The following is a 26,080-nucleotide window of genomic DNA, read 5'->3' on the forward strand; positions in this document are numbered from 1 at the left end:
CATTTTAAAAATCAGTTGAATGAAAGTATTAATTTATAACAACTGTAAACAGAATTAATTTCTTTACTTAAATTCAATATTTTATTACTTAGTTCCATTCTTTATTTAATTTTCTTTAGATAGGAGTCTAGGAAAAGAAGGCAAACATTTTTCTTGAACAATATGCTTGATAATTTATGTTTATAAGATTTTCAATCTTATCTTGCCACAAATTAGTTAAGAGAAATGGGTTACAGAATCAACAATATTCCCAATAGTGTCAGTGAACGAATATATAAGGCTATACCTACAAGTCTGTGCTGTTCAAAAAACTTTTCCAAATGCTATTAATAAAATATCCAAATTCAAAAAAGGTGTTGCCAGTATTGGTTAAAAATCATGTAATGTCTTCTACTTTTCTTTTTGACTCCACTGGCAATTACAATACATGATTTTTATGAAGAGACTCATTGTTTTGTTTTATAATTTGGCAAAATAAATTGTTTTTATACCTACCACTAAATACAATAAGAGATGATATGCAACATAATAAGTTTAAATATTTAATGCATGCCACTTGAATACTAAGTTCTTAACTTGAATGCAAAGATAACTTGTGTTACTTGTATGTAAGTATGGCATTAACAACTGGGTTCAAGGCAAACTTGTGTTTGATGCACATCTAATATGTGGTTTATGTAACTTTAGAATAAATATGATACAGGAATGAATTGATTTTATGACCTTAAAAGTTTTAATTTGTTGCCCTTTTTTAAAAAAAAAACACAACAAATAGAGGAAATGAAAACAAAAAACACGGTAGTTTTATGTTTACCATCAATACTATGAAAAATACTGATCTTTTCAAATATCAAGATGAGGGTTAAATTAACTTTATTTGTGAAAAGCATAAGAACATTTATTTGTGTAACATGTCTGACATGGATGGCATAGTACCTGAAATTTGAATCTCACTTTGGAATACATAGTGATAAATAGAAAAGCTAAAAAATAAACAACCATGCCCACCAAAAAAAAAAAAACCCACCAGACACTGAGGTCTTCAAATAAACTGGATTCTTCAGCCCAAGAAAAGCATACACAAAAGTGTTCCCTTTATCAAATTACCAATGGCATTTTTCACAGAACTAGAACAAAACATTTTACAATTTGTATGGAAACACAAAAGACCATGAATAGCCAAAGCAATCTGGAGGAAGAAAAACAGAGCTGGAGGAATCAGGCTCCCTGACTTCAGAATATACTACAAAGCTACAGTAATCAAGACAGTATGATACTGGCACAAAAACAGAAATATAGATCAATGGAACAGGAGAGAAAGCCCAGAGATAAACCCACGCACCTATGGTCAACTAATCTATGAAAAGGAGGTAAGACTATATAATGGAGAAAAGACAGCCTCTTCAATAAGTGGTGATGGGAAAACTGGGCAGCTACATGTAAAAGAATGAAATTAGAACACTCCCTAACACCATATACAAAAATAAACTCAAAATGGATTAAAGACCTAAATTTAAGGCCAGACACTATAAAACTCTTAGAGGAAAGCATAGGTAGAACACCCTTTGACATAAATTACAGCAAGATCTTTTTTGACCCACCTCCTAGAGTAATGAAAAAAAACCAAAAAACAAATGGGACCTAATTAAACTTAAAAGCTTTTGCACAGCAAAGGGAACCATAAACAAGATGAAAAGACAACCCTTAGAATGGGAGAAAATATTTGCATATGAAGCAACTGACAAAGGATTAATCTCCAAAATAATAAAAACAGCTCATGCAGCTCAATATCAATAAAACAAACAACCCAATCCAAAAATGGGCAGAAGACCTAAACAGACATTTTTCCAAAGAAGACATACAGATGGCCAACAAACGCATGAAAAGATGCTCAACATCACTAATCATTAGAGAAATGCAAATCAAAACTACAATGAGGTATCACCTCACACAGGTCAGAATGGCTATCATCAAAAAATCTACAAACAATAAATGCTGGAGAGGGTGGAGAAAAGGGAACCCTCTTGAACTGTTGGTGGGAATGTAAATTGATACAGCCACTATGGAGAACAGTATGGAGGGTGCTTAAAAAACTAAAAATACCATATGACCCAGCAATCCCACTACTGGGCATATACCCAGAGAAAACTGTAATTCAAAAAGACACATACATGCATCCCAATGTTCACTGCAGCACTATTTACAATACCCAGGACATGGAAGCAACCTAAATGTCCATCAACAGGTGAATGGATAAAGAAGATGTGGCACATATGTACAATGGAATATTACTCAGCCATAAAAAGGAGTGAAACTGGGTAATTGGTAGAGATGTGGATGGACCTAGAGAGTGTCATACAGAATGAAGTAAGTCAGAAAGAGAAAAACAAATATCGTATATTAACACATATATGTGGAATCTAGCAAAACGGTATAGATGATCTTATTTGCAAAGCAGAAATAGAGACAAAGATGTAGAGAACCAATGTATGGATACCCAGGGGGAAAGGGCGGGGGATGGGAGGAATTGGGAGATTGGGATTGACATAAATACACTATTGATATTATGCATAAAATAGAGAACAAATGGGGAACTGTACTTAATGCACTGTGGTGACCTAAATGGGAAGGAAGTCCAAAAAAGAGGGGATGTATGTATATGTATAGCTGATTCATTTTGCTGTACGGTAGAAACTAACACAACATTGTAAAGCAACTATACTCCAATAAAAATTAATTAAAAAAAAAAGTGTTCTCTTTTTGGGTTCTCCTGCTAAAGCCAACATTTATCTGCTATAGCATAAGTGTTTATCTTAGCAATCCTCTGTGAGAATTTGATCATTATCCGTTCTTATGATAACAAATGTGAACCACAGAAAAATATAATCATGTTTATTTTCTCCAGCATTATGGGAGTTTGAACAGATTTGTGTAAATGAATTTTCTGGATAAGCAGAGCTTAGTTTTTTAAGAATCATAATTTTTCTTCTATTTAAACCATTTAAATAGAAATCTCTCTAAAACCCATTATATAATTCCCTGATATTTATTTATTCATGTAGTAAAGTTTGAGTACCAGGCATTGTAATGGGTACTAAGAAAACAAATAATGAACAATCATGGCCTTACCTTTAAGTAATTCATAGTCTGGTCTATGGGGAAAATGTATAAACAGATGGTTATAATGCACAACAATAATAGCTGTGAAAGTATAAACAGAGCACAAGGGAGCAGAGAGGACAGAGCAGGGAACTCTGGGCAAGTCAGAAAAGACTTCACTGGAGATCAGACATTGAGTTCAACCATCGCAAGATAAAGGTGGGGAAAGGGGCAGGGGGACTGGCAGAGAGTATTATCAAGGAGTGGTACGAACCGGGTATGGGTGGAGTGTAGGATATATTGGGGAACAGATCAAGATGGGGCGGAATGAGATGGTGGGAGGTGTATGGAGTCAGATGACAAAGGAAGTTTTATGCCAATCTAAGCTCTTTGGATTTTGTCATATTGGCAATAATTTTTAAAAAAAAGAGCTATTGACATGATTACATTTATTTTAAAGCAAGACATTGGGTGTCAAAGTAAAGAATGAACTGGAGAGGGGAGAGACTAGGAATATGTGTGGGTGGGGAGGGGGAGAGGGGGAACCAGCAGCAGCAAGGAGAACGGGAGGGAAGAGGGACGGGAAGCTGCGGCTGTGTTGAGTAAGGGGACATATTGTGGGACTGTACCAGGGAGGGCCATCCACAACACACGTGAGGATGAGTAAACAAAGATGTGGACCGGGGGATGCAAAAAGGAGAGGGAATTAGATGGCTCATACGGAGAGGCAAATATATATTAATAATGAACTACGTACAAGATATCAGGGGCACAAGGAACTGTGGGAAAGGAGAACTACAGTGAAATTAATATGTTAATGTAATTTTTCAGTGACTTGAATGTGAGGGGGCAATTGAGAAGGGGCTAAAAGAAAAACTAATAGGTAAACAAACATTCTTGTTTGCAGATAATGATACAGCTTAGGTGGTGGATAAACCAGGGGCTAAGGGGTGCTTCAGCAACATCTATCAGCAATGACTATCATGAGTTTGACTTCTGGGCTGGGCAAGCATGACAGTGTATATACCATGTTGCACTGAGGGGCCAATTTGGTAAAGGTGTGTGGTCACTGATTAGAAGGTAGAAGTAAAGTATCATTGCTATTCTCATGTATTTGTACTCAATCAGAAATGTGTAACTGTTACAGACTGAATATTCTATTCCTCCAAAATTCAAATGTTGAAACCCTATCCTCTAATGTGATGATATTAGGAGGTAGGGTGTTTGGAAGGTAATTAGGATTAGATGAGGTCATGAGGGTGGATCCCTAGTGAACGGATTAGTGTCCTGGTGAGAGTCCTGAGAGAGCTTGCTTCCTTTCTTTGCCATGTGAGGACATACAAGAACACGTCCTTCTGTGAGCCAGGAGGCAGGCTCTCACAAGACACAGAACCTATGTGGGCACCTTGATCTTGGACTTCCAGCCTCCAGAACTGTGAGGAACCCATTTCTGTCGTTTATAAGCTACCTAGTTTATGGTAAAACACAGTAGCCTGAGCTGACCAAGACAATAACCACACAATTTTCTTTTGATCTTGTTCTCATTGCTTGGGAAAATGTGGGAAATTAGTATAAGATGTAGAGAAGATAAAGCACATTGCTATTTGCACATTATCCATTTTATATATGACAATGAGTATCGATAGCAACCCAAATGGTCCAAAATGGGGAGAGGAATGTAAGTTCGTGCAGTTGCTCCATGGAGAGGGTGATTTATGTGTAATAAGCTCACATAAGTCAGGGATTTCCCAGCTGTCTTTCGTCAGTTATTTGTGTCCATGTTCTATCTCTAGAACTAGCCTATGTAAGCTTCCTTGAGGACTGAGAGGGATATACATCCACATGGATATAGCAACATGGATTTATTTTTTATTTAGACAGCCCAAAGAGTTTCGGTTTATCTTCAAGTGTCTTGGTGCTCTAATGTTTTTCATATATATTGTTTCCCATTCTTTCCTGTGGTATAGGGGCATATAAAATACGTGGTTATTATTAACCTACTTGCCACTGTAATACTATTTCACTGAATGTCATTAAATTAGACTCACAAAGGCATAAGAAGCCTAGGATTTTATATTAATAACAGTTTGGGCAAAGCAGACTTTGAGCCTAATTTTGTAGGTTTATATTTTGCTAAATCCCCCACAGCTCTTGGTGTTATACTTTGTAGGCAGCAGGTACTCATTAAATATTAAACTATTGAAGATATGAGATAAAATCATTTTAATATCACTAGAAATCTTCTGGGGACTATGGAGATGGTTGCAAGAATGCTTCAAGATAGGAAAAGAGCCAATAAAGTACTTTATTAAATAAAAGAAAAAGGATGCACCCAGAAATAAAATTTGTACCTTTCGAGAGGAAACTTTTGCAGCTTAAAAAATGTTATCTTGCTTATTCTAGTTTTGTTAGAAGGTTCAAAGGTGTAAAAGAGTTCAATTTAAATTTAGAAAAAGTTGGTTTTAACGTCGCCAGCAAAATTGTACCCAAACTGAAGAAGTGAAGGAAGCAAGTCTTTTTCGTTTTAACTTAAGCTCTCCAGAAAGAAGGGGCTGAAAGCCTGCTACCACCAAGGAGAACAAAGCGAGGCTGAGGAACCTCTCCTCTGAGGGTTATTTAGAACAGCGGGAGGGGGGTGGGGACCTTGAAGGCTTGAATCGCAGCCAATCATGAAAAAGTAGGATTACCAGGGCCTTCGGGATGATCCTAAGTGAGACATTTTCTCCACTCTGGTCCTCATCTGGCCGACCAGAATGTGGTCATAAATTAGGGTATTAGCTAAGATGTTGGTGTAAGCCGCTGGAGGCCTGACGTTTGACGGGAAGAAGAAACTCCCCCAGATTTACTCTAACAATATTTTTTGTTTTCTTAGGATGCAGATAAAAAAAAAGACACATTTTAAAGCAATATGAAGAAATTCCTGAAGTACAGCATATTTGCAAAGCCCCTCGAAGCTTCAAAAGACCAGAGCTGTAAGTGACTAAAGCAGTCTGAACCCTGAAGTCTTGAGCTGGGGAAGTTTAAGTTTTTTGGTTTTTTTGTTTTTGTTTTTGTTTTTTTCCTTGAAGGGGAAGGAAAAGAGAGTAAAATCACAGAAAGTCTAGGGAGAAGTTGCTGAAACAGCAGAGTGGGTGCAAGTTTTTATATCTTAATTTTATTGCTTTAAAATCTTGTTTCAAATGGCATTTTAAATTTAAAGTTAGTATGTAAATATAGGGCATTCATATATAATTAATATTCACATTTATATTATTTAAAAGGTTTGCTTATTCTAAAAAAATTAATGAGTTAAGAGAGTTTCACCTCTGAGATTCAAATGTTATGTACAAGAAGATGACAATTACTGTATCTGGGCTCCAAGACAAGGAAACAGCTGAAATGTCACATCTGGCCATTCAATCTTAAAACAGCAGGAATTACTTATTTGTATCTTACTGTGTCATGACACTGTTCTAAGTACTTTACATCTTTTTCTTAATCTTCACAAAAGCTTCCTAAGGTATGTATCCTCATTCTTCCAGAAATCCCATCAATAAGGGATCTCACTTGCTCACCACTCAGTGGTAAGAATGGTGCCTGACATATAAAAAAGGTACTCAATACATATTTGTGGAATGAAAAATGAACAGATCATTACTATATATTTATCATATCCTGAACTTCAGGCATGGAATAGCGGTAACAGGTTTTCAAACAGTATTAGTTAAAGCAGAGTTACCGCAGGGCTACCAGTTAGTCGTAGTGAAGGGGGAGGCTGTCAGGCTGTCAGTTCTGGGACTACCCCTTCTACCGGGGAAGGGCAGCTTTCTGTGCATTGGAATCAAATGGTTCTGAGTTGAAATACAGACTTCTCACCAGCTTGGGCAAGTTTCTTAAACTTTAAGAAAAAAACAGTTTCTTGATATGCAAAATTGTGATGATGACAGCAACTAAATCACAGTGTGGATGTGAGGATTAAATGGGGGTAATGTGTGTGAAACAATGCATTTCATAGCTTTATGCAAAATACTTTTTGAAGCTATTATTTACTCTATCAACAGAGTTTACTCAGTATCAAAGTATATCCCATAATCAGTAAAAAAAAAAAAAAAAAGCTCTGTAGACACTTCAGACAATTTAAGTGTTTTTTATCAAACATATGGACTAGCTTACATGCTACCTAGGCTAATCAGATATATTTTTATAAGTTTTTTGCACTTCAGATTTTGTTTTTTCCAAATGCACAGACTGAACTGGATGTATAAACCAAACTGAAACTTAACAATTTTTTTTAAATTAGTAACTTACAGAGTTTTCTCAACGTTCCCCATAATAATCCCTCTCATCCTGCATGCTGTCTGGCATTTCCACTTTACTGTTCCTCCCATAAAGAGGTGGAGTCTATTTCCCTTCTCTCTGAATATGGGCTGGCTTATTTCAACACACAGAATGTGACAAAACGACATTTCAGGGCTTGCAGAGATGCCTAAGTCTTAAGAGGCTTGGCAGCCTCCATGGTTGTTCCCTTAGAAGTCACCATCACATGAAACTGTGTGGCTGCCTTGCTCGAAAGATCATGTGGACAGACAGACAGGCCTGGACAGTCCCTGACCGCTCCATCAGCTCCATCAGACGAGGCGCAAAACATGGGAGTGAAGCCATCTTGCTTCTCTGACCCAGCCAAGCCTCTCCAGCTGTCACTGTAGCACAGAGGTGAGTGGTCCCCTCTGAGCCTTAACTCCCATTGCATGATTGTCAACAAATAATAATTGATGCTGTTTTAAGATGAGGTTTGGGTGATTTGTTACACAGTGATAGATAACTGAAACAGAAATTAATGCCTGGGAGTGGAGTCCTGAAGTAATAAAAACTTAAAACACGTGGCCTTGGCTTTGGGACAGGGCAGTAGGCAGAGGCTGGAAGGATGGTGAGGACACTGCTGGTGGAAGATCAGTAAGGACGTTGCTATTGGAAGCAGGAGGAAATCAATGCGTGATACGTAGTGTGGGATAAACTAATAAGACTAGTACCTGCAATCATTTCAAAGACAGAAAAAGTACCGAATGAACTTGTGCTTCTGGTTATAGATATTTCCAGGCAGAATGCTGAAAGTGACCACTGGTTTCTTTCAAAGGTATATGGATAAGGTATTATGAGCTAAGGAAGAAACTGCTCAGATTTAAAGCAGTATTTAGAGAGACATAGGGGCCTAGGACAATCTTGTCAGATTCTCAAAATTAAAAAAGGTTCAGACAAAGATCAGTTCTAAGGTGCTGTAAGTAAAATATGGCCATAGGGAAAAGGGTGCCTGTAAAACCTTTTATAAGTGCTCAGAAAAACTTAAGATAGAGGTTTGCAGACTCACTCGGCCACACGAAGGGATTCCAAGAATCTTATGAGCATTATAAAGGGCATCCTAATCACAGCCTGAAGTAGGGAGGATCCTGTCTTGAAAGAACTTGTGAGAAAGAGTTTTTTCTGACAGTGAACTATACTTTGATACATAGAAAATCCACAAATTTTTTAAGTTGCTGCACCAACTTGGGCAAAGGAGGCCTTGGCCCCAACTTTCTATGATCAGGAAGCATATGGAGAAAGCTACTCAATGACTGCTATGTACCTTCCACACTCCCCCATTTTTGAACAGAATGTCTGTTGATGTTTACCTGTTCCTGTCTTACCATGGGAGCTGAATTATACGTGGGACAGATAACTTATCTTTTTGGCTTCCAGGTCTCCAAATTAGGAATTTCTGTACCTCATCTCTATGTGGACTTGATATAGATCATGAGCTACTAGATTTTGAGCCTGATACAATAGTGGGATGAGACTGTGGCGAACAAGTTGAATATATTTTGCTTGTAGGAGGAATGTGAATTGTGACTGGGGAGAGGACTTCAGTAGATTGTTTTCAAAGATGGCCAGAACAATCCCCCTGACCCCCATGTCCATCTGAAATGTGATTTTGCTGCTCATCTCATGGGGAAGTGGAGTCCACTTCTCCTCCCCCTTAACTTGGGCTGGCCCTGTGACTTGCTTGACCAAAAGAATGCTGTGGAGGTAGGTAACACTATGTGACTTCCAAGCAGTTCCCATTTTTTTATCCTCTTGGTAGGCAGACACTACGAAAAAAATTGTGATGATCTTCCCAGACACAAAGAGAGAGAGGGCCAGCCAGTCCACAGATGTTCCAGCCATCCTTGCTAAGGGACCAGACATGTGAATGAAGTCATCTTAAATCTTTCAGACCCAGAGAAGCCACCTGCTTGGACCTGACATGGATAAGAGACAAGTACCTGATGAGCCCCATTCTGATTGCAGAACTCTGAGAAAATAAATGGCTGTGTTTTATAAGTCACTAATTTTGGAGGGTGCTTTGTACATAGCAATAAATTATTAGAGTATGACTTGGTCTGTCAGTTACTCCAAACTAGTCAACGTGGCTGGATATAATTGTGAGATCATGCAGAAGAATGAAAGCAGCAAAGCATCCAATGAATAAAGCACTGGAAATAACTGAACAGCCCTCAGTGCTAGTTCTGGCTCCCTCTTGACCTGCTGTGTGAATTTAGGCAAGCCACTTAATATCTGTGAACTTCCTTTACGGAACAGGGATAATGATCTCTATCTCAGGGGACTGTTTTGAGCACTGCATCAAATGACCAAGAAAAAAGCATGCTTGAAAACTATTGAGAATTATTCAAGAAGAATGAACTCTTCTATTATAACTTGTAAGTGTGCTTCTATAGAGGTAGCTCCGGCACTAGCTTGCCCACTTAAAATAACAGCTCTTCTGTTTACTCTCTTCCCATTGATAGATTTCTGTTAATCAGCTTCTCTTTAAGGAAAGAGTCCAAGTAGTTTAAAATTTCCTAAATTAAAAATAGTGCAGAAAGGCACCAAATATTATTAAAGAAATGGCAAGATGAATATTAAAACAGGCATTTTGTGTCTGTAAATGTGATTTCTAGTTTATTTTAACAGCTATACTAAAACCCCATGGTACAGTTAATAGTATTATATGCGTCCCGTCAATAATAAGAAAATATCCTCTAACACAATTTCTAATTTACAAGCTTATGACAAGTTCAAGCTGCTGAGAAATTGGACTTGAAAGTATGTCTTAGAATGATAGAAGACCACTATTAACACTATCATAATTGTATACCAACTGCATCAAATTTGACATTTCAGTTTAATATAGTTTGCTGAGAGAGCATACCATTTTATGGCTGCCTAGTGAAATCAAATCCAACCCAGACGTTTTCACTTTTCTAATATAATTCACTGCAAGGTTTTAAAGCTGCCATCTCTTTTCTTCCTTTTTTCAAAAGATTGACGCCCTGGCATTCGTTGATTCCACAAGAGCTCATAATGGGTCAATGAGTCAGTGGTGAGCACCTCCATTAACTGTATTAATTTACACTATGTCACCTTAATGACATTTTGTCACAGCTCCCTTTTCTGACATCTACATAGCTATTCAAAAGTAATACAACAACTTTGGAAGGCATTAAGGAAAATTAGTATAAGAACTTCAGTAAGTTGAATGTCATTGTTACCAAGACTATGCTGGAGGAGGGAAATTAAAAAAATAAAGTAAAAACGAACTGGTCTGACTTAACTCGGGAGGCCTCTCTCCTGAGAGATCACCAAGTCTTCTCTGCCCAGCTTGTATTCATTACCACAGGAAGAGACCGATGGTAACAAAGAAAAGACAGAATAAAACCATCTACTCTGTCCTAGTTCTCCCTTATATGAGACCTTACCTAAGTTAGGAGATATTGCAGATGTACTTTTCTTCAGAAATATAAAAACATTTCTTTAAAATTGCATATAAAATGTTTTAACAGCTCAGTGATAAGAAGTCAAGAGTTTAGGCTTTAAAACTGTATTACTCTTGGTAACACATTCTTCCCTGCTAAATCAGGTATTATTGTAGAGGGAAAAATACCGTACATATTAATCAATACATTTAAACATGAATTTAGAAAATCTCAAGCATACAACCATCATTATTACCAAAAAAGTTCTCTCTAACATTCCCTCAATGAGGACCCCCGAATTCTGATGTTATAAAGGGAAAGAGTGATACATTTGGACACACACACACACATACACAAAACCACAAAAATATAATTGAGATATAGCAAAGGTGAAAGACTGAGAAACCATACTTGCAATGCAACTTTCTGCAGTCAATTTCAGATCTTTTTCAAATCAATAGGAAAAAGACATATGACCCAACTGAAGAATGGGCAAAAGATATGAGCAAGTTTACACGTCAATAATTATATGAAAAATGCTCAACTTCACTCATAATTAATGAAGTGTAAGCCAAAACAAAGCTGACTCCATTTTTCACTCACCAGATTAGCACAAGTTACACTGTTTATTATAAAAGTGATGGTCGGGGCAGGGGGCATGGGGGAGGTGGCATCCGCACACGATGCTGTGAAGGGAGTGAATGATCATCTTTGGGAATGAAGGTTTGGCAGTATCTTTCAAAATTAAAGATGTATATAGCCTTTGAGCCACCAGTCCCATTAACAAGAATTATCTTCACATATACACACAAAGTTCATCAAGATATCTGTGCAAGGATTTACGGCAGCCTGTGTTTAACAATAACGATCAGAGAGAAAGACAAACTATCCATCAATAGAAGATTGCGTGTATAAATTATTGTATATGTAGACAATGTGCAGGCTTCAAAAAGAAGGGGTCTACATGGGAAGGTACTCAAAGTATATTATCATAGAATATAAAAGGTTCAGGGTGGTGGTGGGAGAGAACTGAAAATGAGAGCAATCCACGCAATGTCAGGCTGAGGAAGTGAGCGTCTTATGAACTAATTAAGTTGGGGGGTTGGAGGACGGTATCTGTTTGTATTAAGTACAGCTACCTGGGATAAAAAACTTAAAATGTCCTGAATTAGTGATAGCCACATTGGTCCTTGTCCTTGACGATGTGCCCCCAGGAGCCAAAGGGTAACAAAATATAAATGTTTCTGGAAAGTTTCAGAAAAGGAAAACTGCTGGGAGAATTCTTGGGAAAAGCCTGAATTCGGCTTTACGGGCACTGGTCCTCAGAGACTGACATGTAACTAGGGGAGATATCTGGTGATCGGAAGCATCAATAAAGCTCTCAGGATAGAAGGTAAAGCCTAAAACGCGACATAAATTAGGATGACTGGCTCATGTGTGTGGACTTGTGAGGGTGAACCTTTGAGTTAAGTTGAAAAACCGAGTTTCTGTTTTATGATGATGTCAAGAGTGAACAGGCATTTTCACTTGAAAGAGTTTGATATAATATGGATACTGAATTGAGATATAAATAGTCTTACATATGATAGGAAATCTTAAAATATAGATAAGAATATTTAATTCACATATAAAATATTTACTGAATGCCTTTTAAAGACACTGTGCTAATTCTAGAAGCCTATGGACTCCCCATTTTATGTCCAAAGTGTTATTAAGTAAGAAATGGACTCCCTTCTTGATTTCATTGGTTGTAAATCAGTTTAAATAGTGGTTTATGGATCTTTTAAAGTGGAAAAATTTCTCAGTGAAATTATAAGTCTGTTTGGAGAAATATATGGGCCTTAAGAGTTTAATATAGCAAGAATGCATGTTACATTATCTTACTTCCAAATGTGAATACATTGTATGTATAAATTATATGCAAACTTTGATGGCAACGAATAAGACACACAGATATGCTACACATTACTTGGATTCATTCCCTTTGTTTTCTGCTTTGAAAAAAACTAAATAAAAGTTGTATTCATCCAATTTCTTACAGTTCAGTAACACTGTAATTGTCTTTTAAAAATATTTGCCAATAGATAAGCATAAATATGTAAATGACAATTTTGACTTTAATTCACTGTCTTTTGTTGGATTAAGACACTAAATGGAATGATACTATAATATTTGTATATTCAACAGCATGAGTGGCAGTGATGGGAAAAGTTTGAAGAAAAGAGGATTAAAATAAGAAACATATATACCTATGTAATAACCTGATCATATAATCTTATTATCAGGAAAAAATGAGAAAAATGAGAGAGCAAATATATTTTAATGTTTTGAATACAACCATTCTTTAAAAAACAAAAGCCCATATAAATGAAAAACAAATCTTTCTATTTAACAATAGTTGAGTAGTACCAACTGTAAAGTGACTCCGCTCTCTGGCTGTTCCTGGATATTGTGTGTGTGCTGGTTTAATCTAATGTGTATTGTTGCATAGTATCCCCAGGCACAGCCAAGTAAAAGCTAAGGCTGTACAGAAAAGCCTACATTTTAAATGGGTCTTGTCATTAATGCTTTATTAATTGCCCCAGGCTATGTAAACCCAAAGCTGGGCAAGCTATAACAATATGACACATTAAGGTCAAATCCAATTCCTGCTGTGTTTTATGGAATGGGCCAAATATTGAGTTAACAGCAGGAAAGGCAATTTCTTTCCAGCTCCTGATTGTTCGATCTAAATTAGATAGGAATTTTTTGAAATAACAAAAACACCTTAACTGAATAATATAAAAGAATCCTAATCATTTTCTGTGGTGCTCAAAATTATTTCCTTTAGTTTCCTCTTAGGTTAGATATGCCACATAATTTTAAAATATGATGGAATAAAGCTGTGGAATAAAATATCTTATACACCCACTTAAAAAAATAAACAAATCAAAACTTCAACATATTTTGAAATTAATATCAACAAATAAAAGGGCCTACCTTTACATCAGAAGTATCTCTCTGACTCGTTCTCCAAGACCTTGCAACGGACGAGAAGGTTCGATTAGGATGGTCAAATTTTCCGTCATTTGCATTGAGGAAGAAGGTTGTGAAAGGTTCCTAAAGGAAAAAAAAGTGAAGAATTTGACCCTTCTGAACACAACTGTCCTCTTCCTTTGTAAAATATTTCGTTTTTTGAAACCCTTCTGAGGGGGAAATGGTGCAGGATCCTGGAAGGACACCCACACCCAGGAGTCAGGAGGTGCTGGTCTGAGCCAGTCTGGACCACTGAGTCACCTGTCACTCTTCAACCTCGGCAGGTCATTTTGCTTCTTGGCCTTCAGTCTTCTGATTTATAAAAGGATAGAGTTCTAGTGCTCTGGGATTTTATGATGAATGATTTTGCATAACTGTCAATATATAACTCAGATCTTCTTTCTCATTACTAAGGCCACACATAGTAACATTCATAAGAAAATCTCTCCGACACTGTTCACCACAGTGTGAAATTAGGTAGGGAATATCCATCTTAGGTTACCTGTGAAAGTCTCCTAAAGTTACCATATTATGGTCTGATGATCTTTTTAAAATGCAAATCCTTGATTAAAATCCTTCCATAGCTCTTCAGAGCTCTCTGGGAAAAGTCTAAACTACTTGATTTGTCTTAAGAGAACCTGAGTGATCTGGAACCTGCTTAACTCTTATCTCTCGCTATCCCCATCTTCACATGTTAAGGTCTTGCCACACTGGTCTCACTTCTCATCCCTTGTATGTGCTGTTTCCTCTGCCTGGTATAAACTTATCCCTCTACCTCACCATCCTGACTTGGCTAAGTTCTTCTTATCCTTTAAGTCTCAGCCAAGACATCATTTTCTCCTGAAAGGCTTTCCTTGATTTGCCAAGTTCTCCAGTGTGTTTGAATAGCAACAGATATTTTCTCAAAACAACACATCCCTGAAGCATTTGTCACATTGTTTTGTAACTGATTTTTAACTTGTCTATCTTCCCCACTACACGAATAGGTTCCATATCTATCATATGCACTGTTTTATCTCCAACACTTAGAAGAACTCCTGGTACACCCAAGTTGCTCAATGTATAATCTGTTGAAGGAAAGAATGAAATGAAGTTAATACAAATCAGACTAGATAAACTCTAGTCCTTCTATTCAATAGTATTCTGTAACTATTACCTTATCAAAGCTTGGTGTCTGTCATCAAGAACATGTTCCCATAGCAGGAAACCTAGGAATAACTTTATCACAAGGTCCTAATGTATTTAATTTTAATGCTTTTTTTAATAGTTTTTATGATAGGAGAGAGGCATTATTTCTGATGTCATTAAACTTGCTTCCAAATTTAAAAGGATTAAATAACATTCATTCTTACTAAGGATTTCTTAGGAAATTTCAAATATAACAAAGATGAGTATATAGTTACTTTCCTATGGTTCAATCCTTTTCTCTTAAGACTAGGATAAATGACATGTCACTCCTAGGTTCAATAATGCTAAGAAATATTTCCTAAATATTGTTTTTTTTCTTTAATATATAATTTCTGTTCATTCTTTTATATCCATAAAACATTACTTTGTTTCTTTAAACTCCTCTTTTTGCCACTAGTCATAAGGTCCAGTTGTCAGGCAACAGCTATAAATATTCATATTCCTCAGTATGTTCCTGAAATCTAGTGTGGCTAGATGACATCAATTTTATGTTTATAATGTATCACCAAGTCTCATGTTTAGTATTGAATGACAGAAAACTATGGTGAAAGAGATAAGATGAAGAATGATCTAACACTATATAGGTAAGTAGGGTATTACTGATTTACCTGAAAATCAAATATGCATCCAGTAAGTCCATATTGCTGTTTAAGATTTTAAGCGACTTGAGAGACAAATAGATGTCACCAAAATTAAGTTAGGAAAAAAAAAATTAACTCCCTATTAAACTGAAGGTAGTCAAGGCCGTATATCTTATCACTAAATTAAAGTAGGGATATAAAAATTCTAGAAGTAGCAACAGTAAATTGAATGAAATATGACAGATCTAAGTTTGAGTCTTGGTGGAACCATTTACTTCTCTTAGGCACCTTACTTAACCCCACCCACGTAAGTAGCGGTGTGAAGTAATTGTATCTCAGTTCTTTCATCTATGTTAGTTGGGAATGACAATACCTTGTGGGTAATTAAGATTAAATAATATTGAGAAAGCTTGAAGTATCTTAGCTGACACAGAGTGATGAAGATGACTACCAGCTTCATGCACTGTGTCAAGTACTCACGCTGGGCTCCACCCTGACTGCCAGTTCCCTAGACACTGACCAGACTCTCAGTTCCTTAGGCCTAATTCATCCCTCTATTCTTAGAACCAAGCAAGTGTTTGGTTCATAGTTAGTGTTTAATTAATGTTTTTCAAACTCATCTAAACATACAAGGTACTGTTGGGAGAAGCGGGTGGGGTATGGCTGGATAAGAGTAAGATGTAGTTTTTCTTGTCAGTTCTTAACCACTAGTTTGACCATAAAGTTGCATCTTCAGAATCCACTTCTTCATTATGCTAGGATGCTGATGTAAGGCATTTATTTTTTTCTTTGTAGGTAGTAGGCAGAGAATAATTTAGAGGGATCAGACTTGTCTTCATGATTTTTAACCTACTAAATACATGTGAGTGAAGACCCGTTTATACATGTGAAGTCTTACTTCTTATCATCAACCACTAAAAGCTGATCTCTACCCCAGCCTAAATTATAAAATCCTTCCTTAGTTTTCAACCCTTAACAAAGGCATGCCAAGAATAGTGCAGATGGGCACAGTGAAAATAACTCTGAAATTGAAGAATTATTATCTCTGGTCGTGAAGTTTATGAGTCTGGTGGCACCTAAAAGTGGAGAACATTGAAGAATTCCACATTTCACTGTCCTACGTAGCCTTTATAAAGATCTGATTAACAACTGTTGGAGGGTCACATACTACTCTATTGACATTTATTCTCATTATTCCTGAAGGCCTCCAGTTGCTACAGTGGTAGAGTACTAACAGAAATGGATAACCTATTTGTTTATAAGTGGGAATTGATCTTCAAGCTCTGATTACTGTGGAGATTACCTTTTACCATGTGTTTCTCTATTACCTTCAAGGCACAGTACAAGGACTTTCTTTTTCATTTGACTCATGCCTGACTAACACAGAGGATCAAGAGCTGTATTAAGTTTAAGAAACTTCTGTATTTAGTCACCTGACACATGATGGTCAAACCATGTTCTATATGTATATCACCATATTAGATATTTTATCATTCTACTAGAAAAGCTTTTGGCTTGGGAGATAAGACGGACAAATAAATAAATGTTAAACAGAAATTAAAATACTTGGGCTTTAAAAACTTCAGCTTTAAAAAAAAAAAACAACTTCAGGTTTGGTCCGCTAACACAATATAAATGGCTGATGGCAGACTTCCTTCTCCTGATTACATCTACCCCAACCTTCCAACCCTTTCTCAGGGCTAGAACATCAAACTAACCTGTCCTGCATGGGAAGTACCTGTCCTACTGAATTCTGTCATAACCTTTAATCCCTGCAAGGACACTAACAACCTGTCCTGCCTTCCAATGATCACAGATAATTCACCCTTCCTGGGCAACAGAACTCTGTGCCTCTGCCCCTCTTCTCTTTAGACAACTCCTTTATTCTTTTGTCTTATATGACTTTGCTCAGTCATCTCATAAGGATCTTTTCTTACATCCCCCTCCCCTTTTAGTTTTCTTCTTTTCCTTCTCTTCATTTCATTTGAAACAAACCCCATCCCTGGGTAATAGTTAATGCTTGTGACATAACTCTATCAAAGAAAAAATGTATACTTTGAAGTTAAATAAAGCATAATAAAGACCAAAGGGAAGGGAACTGAAGTTACTAAGCACCTTTCTGTGTTTGGAACTGTATTATCTCAGCTAACGCAATTCTCACTATGGTCCTTCAAGTAGATGTAATCGCATTCTAGGAAGTGGAGGAACCATTATTTCTTCTGTACTTTGGCTAACTTCACAAGTTTATTTTCTCCCATCGCTTTCAAAAGAAACCAGAAATATCTTTTAGAATCTTCAGAAACTTATGCGCCTACCATACACCAGTCTCTTTGTTAAGAATCCCTCACCTTCCTCTAAGTATATATGCATTGTCTGTAAGTATCAAGAGAAACACAATGACAATATTTTATTCAGTAGCATTATCTTTTGGTACTTGCATAAGTGTTTCTACTACTTTTTCATTACAAATATATACTGTTAAAGATATATTATGGTTTAAACAGGCTCTTGGGTAGGCTTTCAAAGCAACCCATAATTTATAAAGTAAATCCCAAATTCTAAACAACTGATTTATAAATTAACTTTTGTTGTACAACCTATTTAACTTCCTAAGAATTATAATTAAATGTTTGACAAGTGAGTTTTGAATAGGTAGGTTGAATATACTGAATTTGGAAGGTGAATTCCAAAGTAATTCAGAATTACTTCTGTGTATATGCTATATATTCAAGGTAAGATTTAAAGTAAAAACATTCCAAGTAAAATGTGTCCTATTATACTAGTTAATATCTGAACAAACTCCAAAATTCTATAATAGTTTATTCTATAATAGTTTATTCATCATTTGTCCAACAGCAGCTAGCAAAGAAACAACTTTTTCAGAATCTTGTAGTTTAGACAAGTGACTTCACTGGTAGTGTGTCTAAAATAATATTTTTAATTTAAAGTAATGAGGTAGGGACTTCCCTGGTGGTGCAGTGGTTAAGAATCCACCTGCCAATGCAGGGGACATGGGTTTGAGCCCTGGGCAGGGAAGATCCCACATGCCGCAGAGCAACTAAGCCTGTGCGCCATAACTACTGAGCCTGCGCTCTAGAGCCCGCGAGCCACAACTACTGAGCCCACGCACCGCAACTGCTGAAGCCTGCACGCCTAGAGCCCGTGCTCCACAACAAGAGAAGCCACCGCCATGAGAAGCTCACACACCGCAACAAAGGGTAGCCTCCTCTCACCGCAACTAGACAAAGCCCACGTGCAGCAACGAAGACCCAACGCAGCCAAAAATAAATAAATAAATAAATAAAATATAAATATATATATAATAAAAAAATAATGAGGTATGTAGTTAATTAGCATTTTAAAGCAATTATTATCATTGTCATACTAAACATATTGACTGAAACTAATGAGTTTAATGACTGGGTCTAAAAGGCTTGAAAGGTAAAGGGCAGATACTTATTTTAATCTGTATTTTGTTTTTATGAACAAATTCTTAGTGGCACAAATTTTAATGCATTTTCTACTTCATAAACTCCTTGGGATTGGAGTGAGGGAATCACAATTCCCTGGGCCATTAGGTTAAACACTTAGTAAACTATTAGACCGTGATACTTCTATTTATAACAGCACAACTTAAGATGTGCTGGCTAAATGAGTCCCCATAAAAGCAATCTCATAGATCTCTTTTGCCAATGCAGTAGCCACAGGCCACACGTGACTACTGAGTACTTAAAATATGGCTAGTTCAAGTTGAATGTGCTATAAATATAAAATACATTCTGGATTTCAAAGAATACCAAAACAATGTAAAATATCTCATTAATAATTTTTATATTGGTTACATGTTGAAACTATAACATTTTGGATATACTGGGCTAACAAATGTATTTATTAAATTAATCTCACCTGTTTCTTTTTACTCTTAAATATGGCTACTAGAAAATTTAAATTACATACATAAGTGGCTTGCATTACGTTTCTACCATGCAGCACAGCTATAGACAATACTAAAAGGGCATGTGTAGCATAAATAGGGATAGCATGTCTGCCGTACCCTTGCAGAGATTCAAATTTGTATTCCATTTCACTGGAATAAGAAATCAATTTAGGGATGAATTATGATTTATTATTTGATAAAATGTTTAGTTTATCAGGGATAGAAGAGCGTTAAATCAGGCTGGTGATAATAAGTATTTTTATGAACTCACACTTAAATTCTTATAAATCTGACTTCAGACTAATTTGATTATACAACAGCCATTGAATACCATTTTATATATTTCAAAATACAATTATATATATATATGTATAATATACTCATATAATTCTCAAAACAACCCACTTGATAATGTTTTTTTTTAATCCCCAAAATACCCAAGAAAAGTGTCTTACTCCTCCCATGGTGGAGGTTCACTATAGTAATGGTTGTTTCTTGCTTTTCGTTTTCTTGTTTGCTTATTTGTGAGCCCATATAGAACACGAACATATTTTAGGTCCACTGTAAAGGACATCAACTGTTTGAGATCTTGACTGGTAAATTTTTGTGTTTCTGTATTTAGTTTTGACTTGTGGCTGAAACTGCAGGATAGAAGCTACAAAGTTCTCTCTATATACATGTGTCTGTAATTCAGAAAAGCCTTTACTTCTTGCATGAGTGTGAAGTATTTTCTTACACCCGGAGAGTATTAATAAATTATTACAACCCATAAACTAAAGGTGTGCTGATTGGTTTATAGTGGTAAACATGCAGTTATATAAATCTAATATCTCCCCCAAATTAACAGAAAATAAAGAAATAGAACTTCTTATACTCAAAAAGTGTTAAGAGCTAAAAAAGATTTCTTAAGAAACTGCTAGCTCAGAAACATTTTTATAAAAGGATACAAGTTCACATAGTTAAGGTGAATTTTTCAACAAATTAGACTAACAATTTTGGTCTAAAAAAGAAAGTTTTATGTCTTTTCCTTTACTTTATAATTACACAGTGTATTTTTAAAATAAGATTTGAGTTTGTTTTCTTACAGAATAGTTAATCTAAACTTCTTTATTTCTTATGCTGGTTTAGGATTATGAAAAATATAAAGTATGTGTTCAGTTAAACTGAATCCTAATTCTGACAAACTTTTTTTTTGATAACAGTAATTATTTGTAGTATATCATCTATCAGTGATTTACAAGTTACTTAAAACATACGCATACTATATATTTATAATAAGTGCAATTTCTCCCCATCATGGAGAGAATGCTTGAGGAAGAACTCCAAACCAAATTGTCATTCAGGCAGTGGGAAAAAATACCTTTGAAAATAGGAGATGCATTCCTGTGTATGCACATTTTCATGTGCTGCTTTATCAATGTGTTTCTGAGGCAAGTCAGCCTCATGCAACAGAATGGCCTGAAGTATGTTTTGGTAAGAGGAGAAAACTTTATTGATTGCATTGACTTAGAGGTTTGACTTAGCATTCTGTAATACTCCCCAGTCGCTTATAGTTTTTAAAAGAAGTCAGACCATCTGACTCCAGTAATTGGTCTTAACTAGACTAGATTGGAGAAGGCAAGACTAAAGGCAGAGAGATTTGCTAAGAGCTTTCGCAATGATCTAGATGAGCAATAACGGGAACCTGAACTAAGAAGTGCCAGACTCGATAGAGAAAAGGAGATAGACTGCAGTTGGTAGAACTTATCAGATGTGATGTCAGGTTGGATGTAAGGGTTGATAAAATAGAGAAAATATCTAGATTGGGTAACTGGGTGCAAGATCATGCCGATTGTTTAGATAAGAAATCAGTAGGCACCCCTGCAGGTTTATGAGGGAGATGAGGAGTTCATTTTTGGAAATGGTGTTTATGGTATTGTGAGGTGTTCAGGTAGAAAAATCCAGTAGTATATAGAAATAAGTAAATATATTTATATATTAGAAATATAGGTCAGGAGCCCAAGAGAAATGTCTGCAATGAAGACAGAAGCTGGAAGTCACCAGCTTATAACTGAATGATGTAGTCCAGATAAAGTATGTAGAAATATCCTGGGGAATAGAAATATGGAGAAAAAGAAATCTGAGCGTGAGACTGCGCAGGACAGTTAGGATGACAGGAGGGAAACCAGGAGAGCATATTGTCAGAGGAGCCATGAGAGGAAGGAATTTCAGGTAGGAGGAAGTGAGCAATGGTGACAAATGCTTCAGCTATATCATGAAGCTCTGCCACATAACCCGTGACCTCCACAGGGACAATTCAGTAAAGTGATGGGTGTGGAACCTAAATCAAGCAGGCTAAAGATTGAATGGCAGGTGATAAAGTGGAGACAAGCACAGTGCAGAGCAAGACAGTGGAGGCTGTGCTTCTCGTACATTTGACTACACAGGGGTAGACGTGGAAAGTCACTGCAGAGTGGGTAGGGGCTGGAAGGAAGTATGTACGTATATATGTAGGTATGTATGAATGTATGTATTTTAAAAATTGCAGAGACTTGAATATATTTATGTCTTAGGAGAAAGAGAAAGTAGTCTTCAAAACATTTAGAAAACTGTTTTTAAAATATGCTACCCCAGAAGCAAGACTGGGAAGGCTGGGGAGAGTGCCAGCCTATAACAATCAGTGAGAAAGGAAACAGTGGGTGTTAAGGATGCACTCAGGAGTTCGGTACCTTTTATAAATGGTTTACGTTTAAGAAACTCACACTAATCTATCTTTCTAACCCAATTTCGCAAATAAGGCAACTCATTAACAGAAAGCATTCAAGTTTTGCTAGAGTTTGGAATCTCTACTTCACTGGTCTCTAATCTTTGTTTAAAACAAATAAATATATTTGATTTTTATTTAATTTCCTTATGTTAAGTACTTCGAGATATTAAAGGCAAACTGTAACTTAATGAAGGCACTCACAATTCGAACAAGCCAGGATAAGGTGGATGTTGCCGTTGAATAATGTGTGTTATAATGGTAGGGAGGACTTTGATCATCTTCCCATGTCTCGTAACGCTCTGCATAAAACACAGCTCTCTTTGGGTTCAAAGCACCAATCGGCTATAAAAAGAGAAAAAGAAGCATTGTGTTTAATACAGTCATAGTAGATATTCAATACTATAACTCTTTACCTGAAAGTATTTACTGTGAATTCATTTTAACCATAGAATATAAATAAATTATTTTGTATCTATTTTTACCAAATTTGATTTTGATATTTGATTTTGATAATCACCACACTTGCTAAAATTCACTCAAGAAGATGATTTATGTATGCAAGGTTTCTAGGTTTTATTAAAAGTTTCCATAAACTAGATTACCAGAGATGATTCAGTTTAAACTGTTAAGGCAAAGCCAGTATTTTGATGTTATTTTGCCTACTTAACCACAACCATAGTGAACATTTAGCTTGATCACAGGAAATCCAGTGAGGAGAAAGTGTAGCAGTTGACCATGTGAAAACCATATTAGAGAAACCTTGTCTTAATAGGCTGTCACCCAGAGTGTGAAGGACAATAGTCACTTATATGGAAACCCTGTTGGAATGTTAGTCCCATTCTATTATTATACAGATGGGGCAAGTATCCCTTCTATTAAGTTCAACTGCAAATCTAAGGCTGATGGAAATAATCCAGACAATTCAGATTCCTTGGAAAGCATTTTGTTAAGGCCACTAACACTTGTCTTATCTATACCACCACACTACCAATTATAATGTTAATCCCTACAGTGGAGCACATGGTAAAATGCTCAAGATACTATACATATTTTTTTCAACAAAGCATGTGTTAGTTTGATCACTGTCTCAAACTTCCTAGCACACCTAATCATTAAGATTTTCCAGCATATAGTCCTCACAATTTCAAGTAGCAAACTGGCTTAGCTTAAGCTTTTGCCTGATTTTGGTTTAATGGAATATGGAATCCATTAATATGATACCTAATAGCTACATTATTTTGTTTTAGATTGCATACTATAAAAAATAAATGTTTCTTAGAAAACAAAAGATGAATACTAAGTAAAATATATAATTCCTCTATTTCAAAATTTAATATTACTAGTTAACTATGAAGTTCCCCTCAAGGCTTAATTTTAACAAGGAAGTAGTAGAAAATTAGTGTTTTGATGGCGGTGTGGGAAGACACCGAGTTAGCGTCTCCCCACAGCTAGGGCACCCGCTGGCCACTGGTGGGGGACCCTGATGCCCAAGGAGACAGGAGGAACCCCCAAGTGAACCAGTAGGATGTGGGGGGACTGAGAGGGGAGGAGAAGTGGAGGCCAGACAGGATTGGCGCCACTGAGGCTGGGGAGATCAGGAGAGGCAAGCGGGAGGGGAGGAGCAGCAGAGGAGCAGAGGGTGATTGCCTGGCCCACTTGGGCCGGGGAGCCTGCTGAGTTCCCAGGCTGGTACCCCCCACCCCCGCCACCGCCCCGCACCAAAGCCCCCTTGAGGCTGCGTGGGTCCTGGGGGCATAGACAGAGGTGAGAGAGATCAGGAGAGGCAGGGGGGAGGGGCCCTCCGGGAGGAGCAGGAGAGGAGAGGAGGGCATTAGCCTCACCCACTTGAGACCAGGAAGCCTGTTGGCCTCCTAGGTGAGGTACCCCTGCCCTCTGAGACCAGGGGTAGGGGGCACAACTGGGCGCATTCTGTTCCTTGAGCCTAAGCCCCACCCAACACAGCCCCCAGGACCTTTTCCAGCCCCGTGGGTCCTAAGCATAGGCCCTGCCCACCACCCAAACATCACCCTTGCTTCGGCCCTGCCCTCCACAGCCAAGGTCTTCCCCCCCCTTTTTTTTCTTTTCTTTTTATTCCTTTTCTGTCCTCCTCTTTTTTACCATTCCGGTACTGATGTACCTTCCGGTTGTTGATTCATCTATATTTTTATTTTTATAGTCTTTCTAACATATCTGTTAGTTTCCTAGTCTAATTTTGTTTTTTACTTTGTTATTGTTCTCTTTTTTTTTTGTTACCCCATGCAGCTTGCGGGATCTTGGTTCACAAGCTGGGAGTCGGGCTGAAGCTCCTGCGGTGGGAGCTCTGAGTCCAAACCACTGGACTAACAGAGAACCTCAGACCCCAGGGAATATTCATCAGAGTGAGCTCTCACGGAGATCCTCATTTCAGCACCAAGACCCAGCTCTACCCAACAGCCTACAAACTCCAGTGTTGGAAGCCTCAGGCCAAACAACCAGTAAGACAGGAGAGCACAATCCCACTCATAAAAAAAAAGAGTAAAAAATAAAAGGGAGAGAGAGACAGCAAAAAGTATGTCACAGATGAAGGAGCAAGGTAAAAACCTACAAGATGAAATAAATGAAGAGGAAATAGGCAATCTTCCAGAAAAAGAATTCAGAGTAATGATAGTAAAGATGATCCAGAATCTCAGAAACAGAATGGAGGCACGGATTGAGAAAATACAAGAAATGTTTAACAAAGATCTAGAAGAACTAAAGAACAAACAGAGATGGACAACACAATAACTGAAATGAAAAATATACTAAAAGGAATCAATAACAGAATAACTGAGGCAGAAGAACAAATAAGCGAGCTGGAAGACAAAATAGTGGAAATAACTGCCGAGGAGCACAATAAAGAAAAAAGAATGAAAAGAATTGAAGACAATCTCAGAGACCTCTGGGACAACGCTGAACGCACCAACATTTGAATTACAGGGGTCTCGGAAGAAGAAGAAGAAAGGGTCTGAGAAAACAGATGAAGAGATTATAGTTGAAAACTTCCCTAACATGGGAAAGGAAACAGTCACCCAAGTCCAGGAAGCACAGAAAGTCCCATACAGGATAAACCCTAGGAAAAACACACCAAGACACATATTAATCAAACTAATCAAACTAGCAAAAATTGAATTCAGAGAAAAAATATTAAAAGCAGCAAGGAAAAACCAAAAAATAATATACAAAGAAATCCCCATAAGGTTATCAGCTGATTTTTCAGCAGAAACTCTGCAGGCCAGAAGGGAGTGGCAGGATATACTTGAGGTGATAAAACAGAAAAACCTACAACCAAGATTACTCTACCCAGCAAGGATCTCATTCAGATTCGACAGCGAAATCAAAAGCTTTTCAGACAAGCAAAAGCTAAGAGAAGTCACCACCATCAAACCAGCTTTAGAAAAAATGCTAAAGAAACTTCTCTAGGCAGGAAACACAAGAAAAAACGCACAAAAACAATCAAGAAAATGGTAATAGGAACATACATATCAATAATAACCTTGAATGTAAATGGATTAAATGCCCCAACCAAAAGACACAGACTGGCTGAATGGATACAAAAACAAGACCCATATATATGCTGTCTACAAGAAACCCACTTCAGTCCTAGGGACACATAAGGACTGAAAGTGAAGGGATGGAAAAATATATTCCATGCAAATGGAAATCAAAAGAAAGCTGGAGTAGTAATACTCATATCAGAAAAAATAGACTTTAAAATAAAGACTGTTACAAGAGATAAGGAGGGACACTACAT

General features: G+C 37.0%; 1 protein-coding gene across 6 annotated transcripts in view; it reads right to left on the minus strand.

Annotated features, from left to right (window-relative positions):
• Positions 1-26,080, minus strand: part of NBEA (neurobeachin) — a 618,768-nt gene that overhangs the window by 54,231 nt on the left and 538,457 nt on the right. For all 6 annotated transcript variants that reach the window (XM_029209906.1, XM_029209902.1, XM_029209901.1 and 3 more), the window contains 2 exons: positions 22,513-22,653; positions 13,824-13,943 (listed from right to left, as the gene is read on the minus strand). In XM_029209906.1, coding sequence (XP_029065739.1) covers positions 13,824-13,943; positions 22,513-22,653 — 261 coding nt within the window. The remainder of the gene's footprint in view (positions 1-13,823; positions 13,944-22,512; positions 22,654-26,080) is intronic.

This window comes from Monodon monoceros, unplaced genomic scaffold (genome assembly GCF_005190385.1).
Source record: "Monodon monoceros isolate NGI ecotype Baffin Bay Population unplaced genomic scaffold, NGI_Narwhal_1 Super_Scaffold_8, whole genome shotgun sequence".
NCBI lineage: Eukaryota > Metazoa > Chordata > Mammalia > Artiodactyla > Monodontidae > Monodon > Monodon monoceros.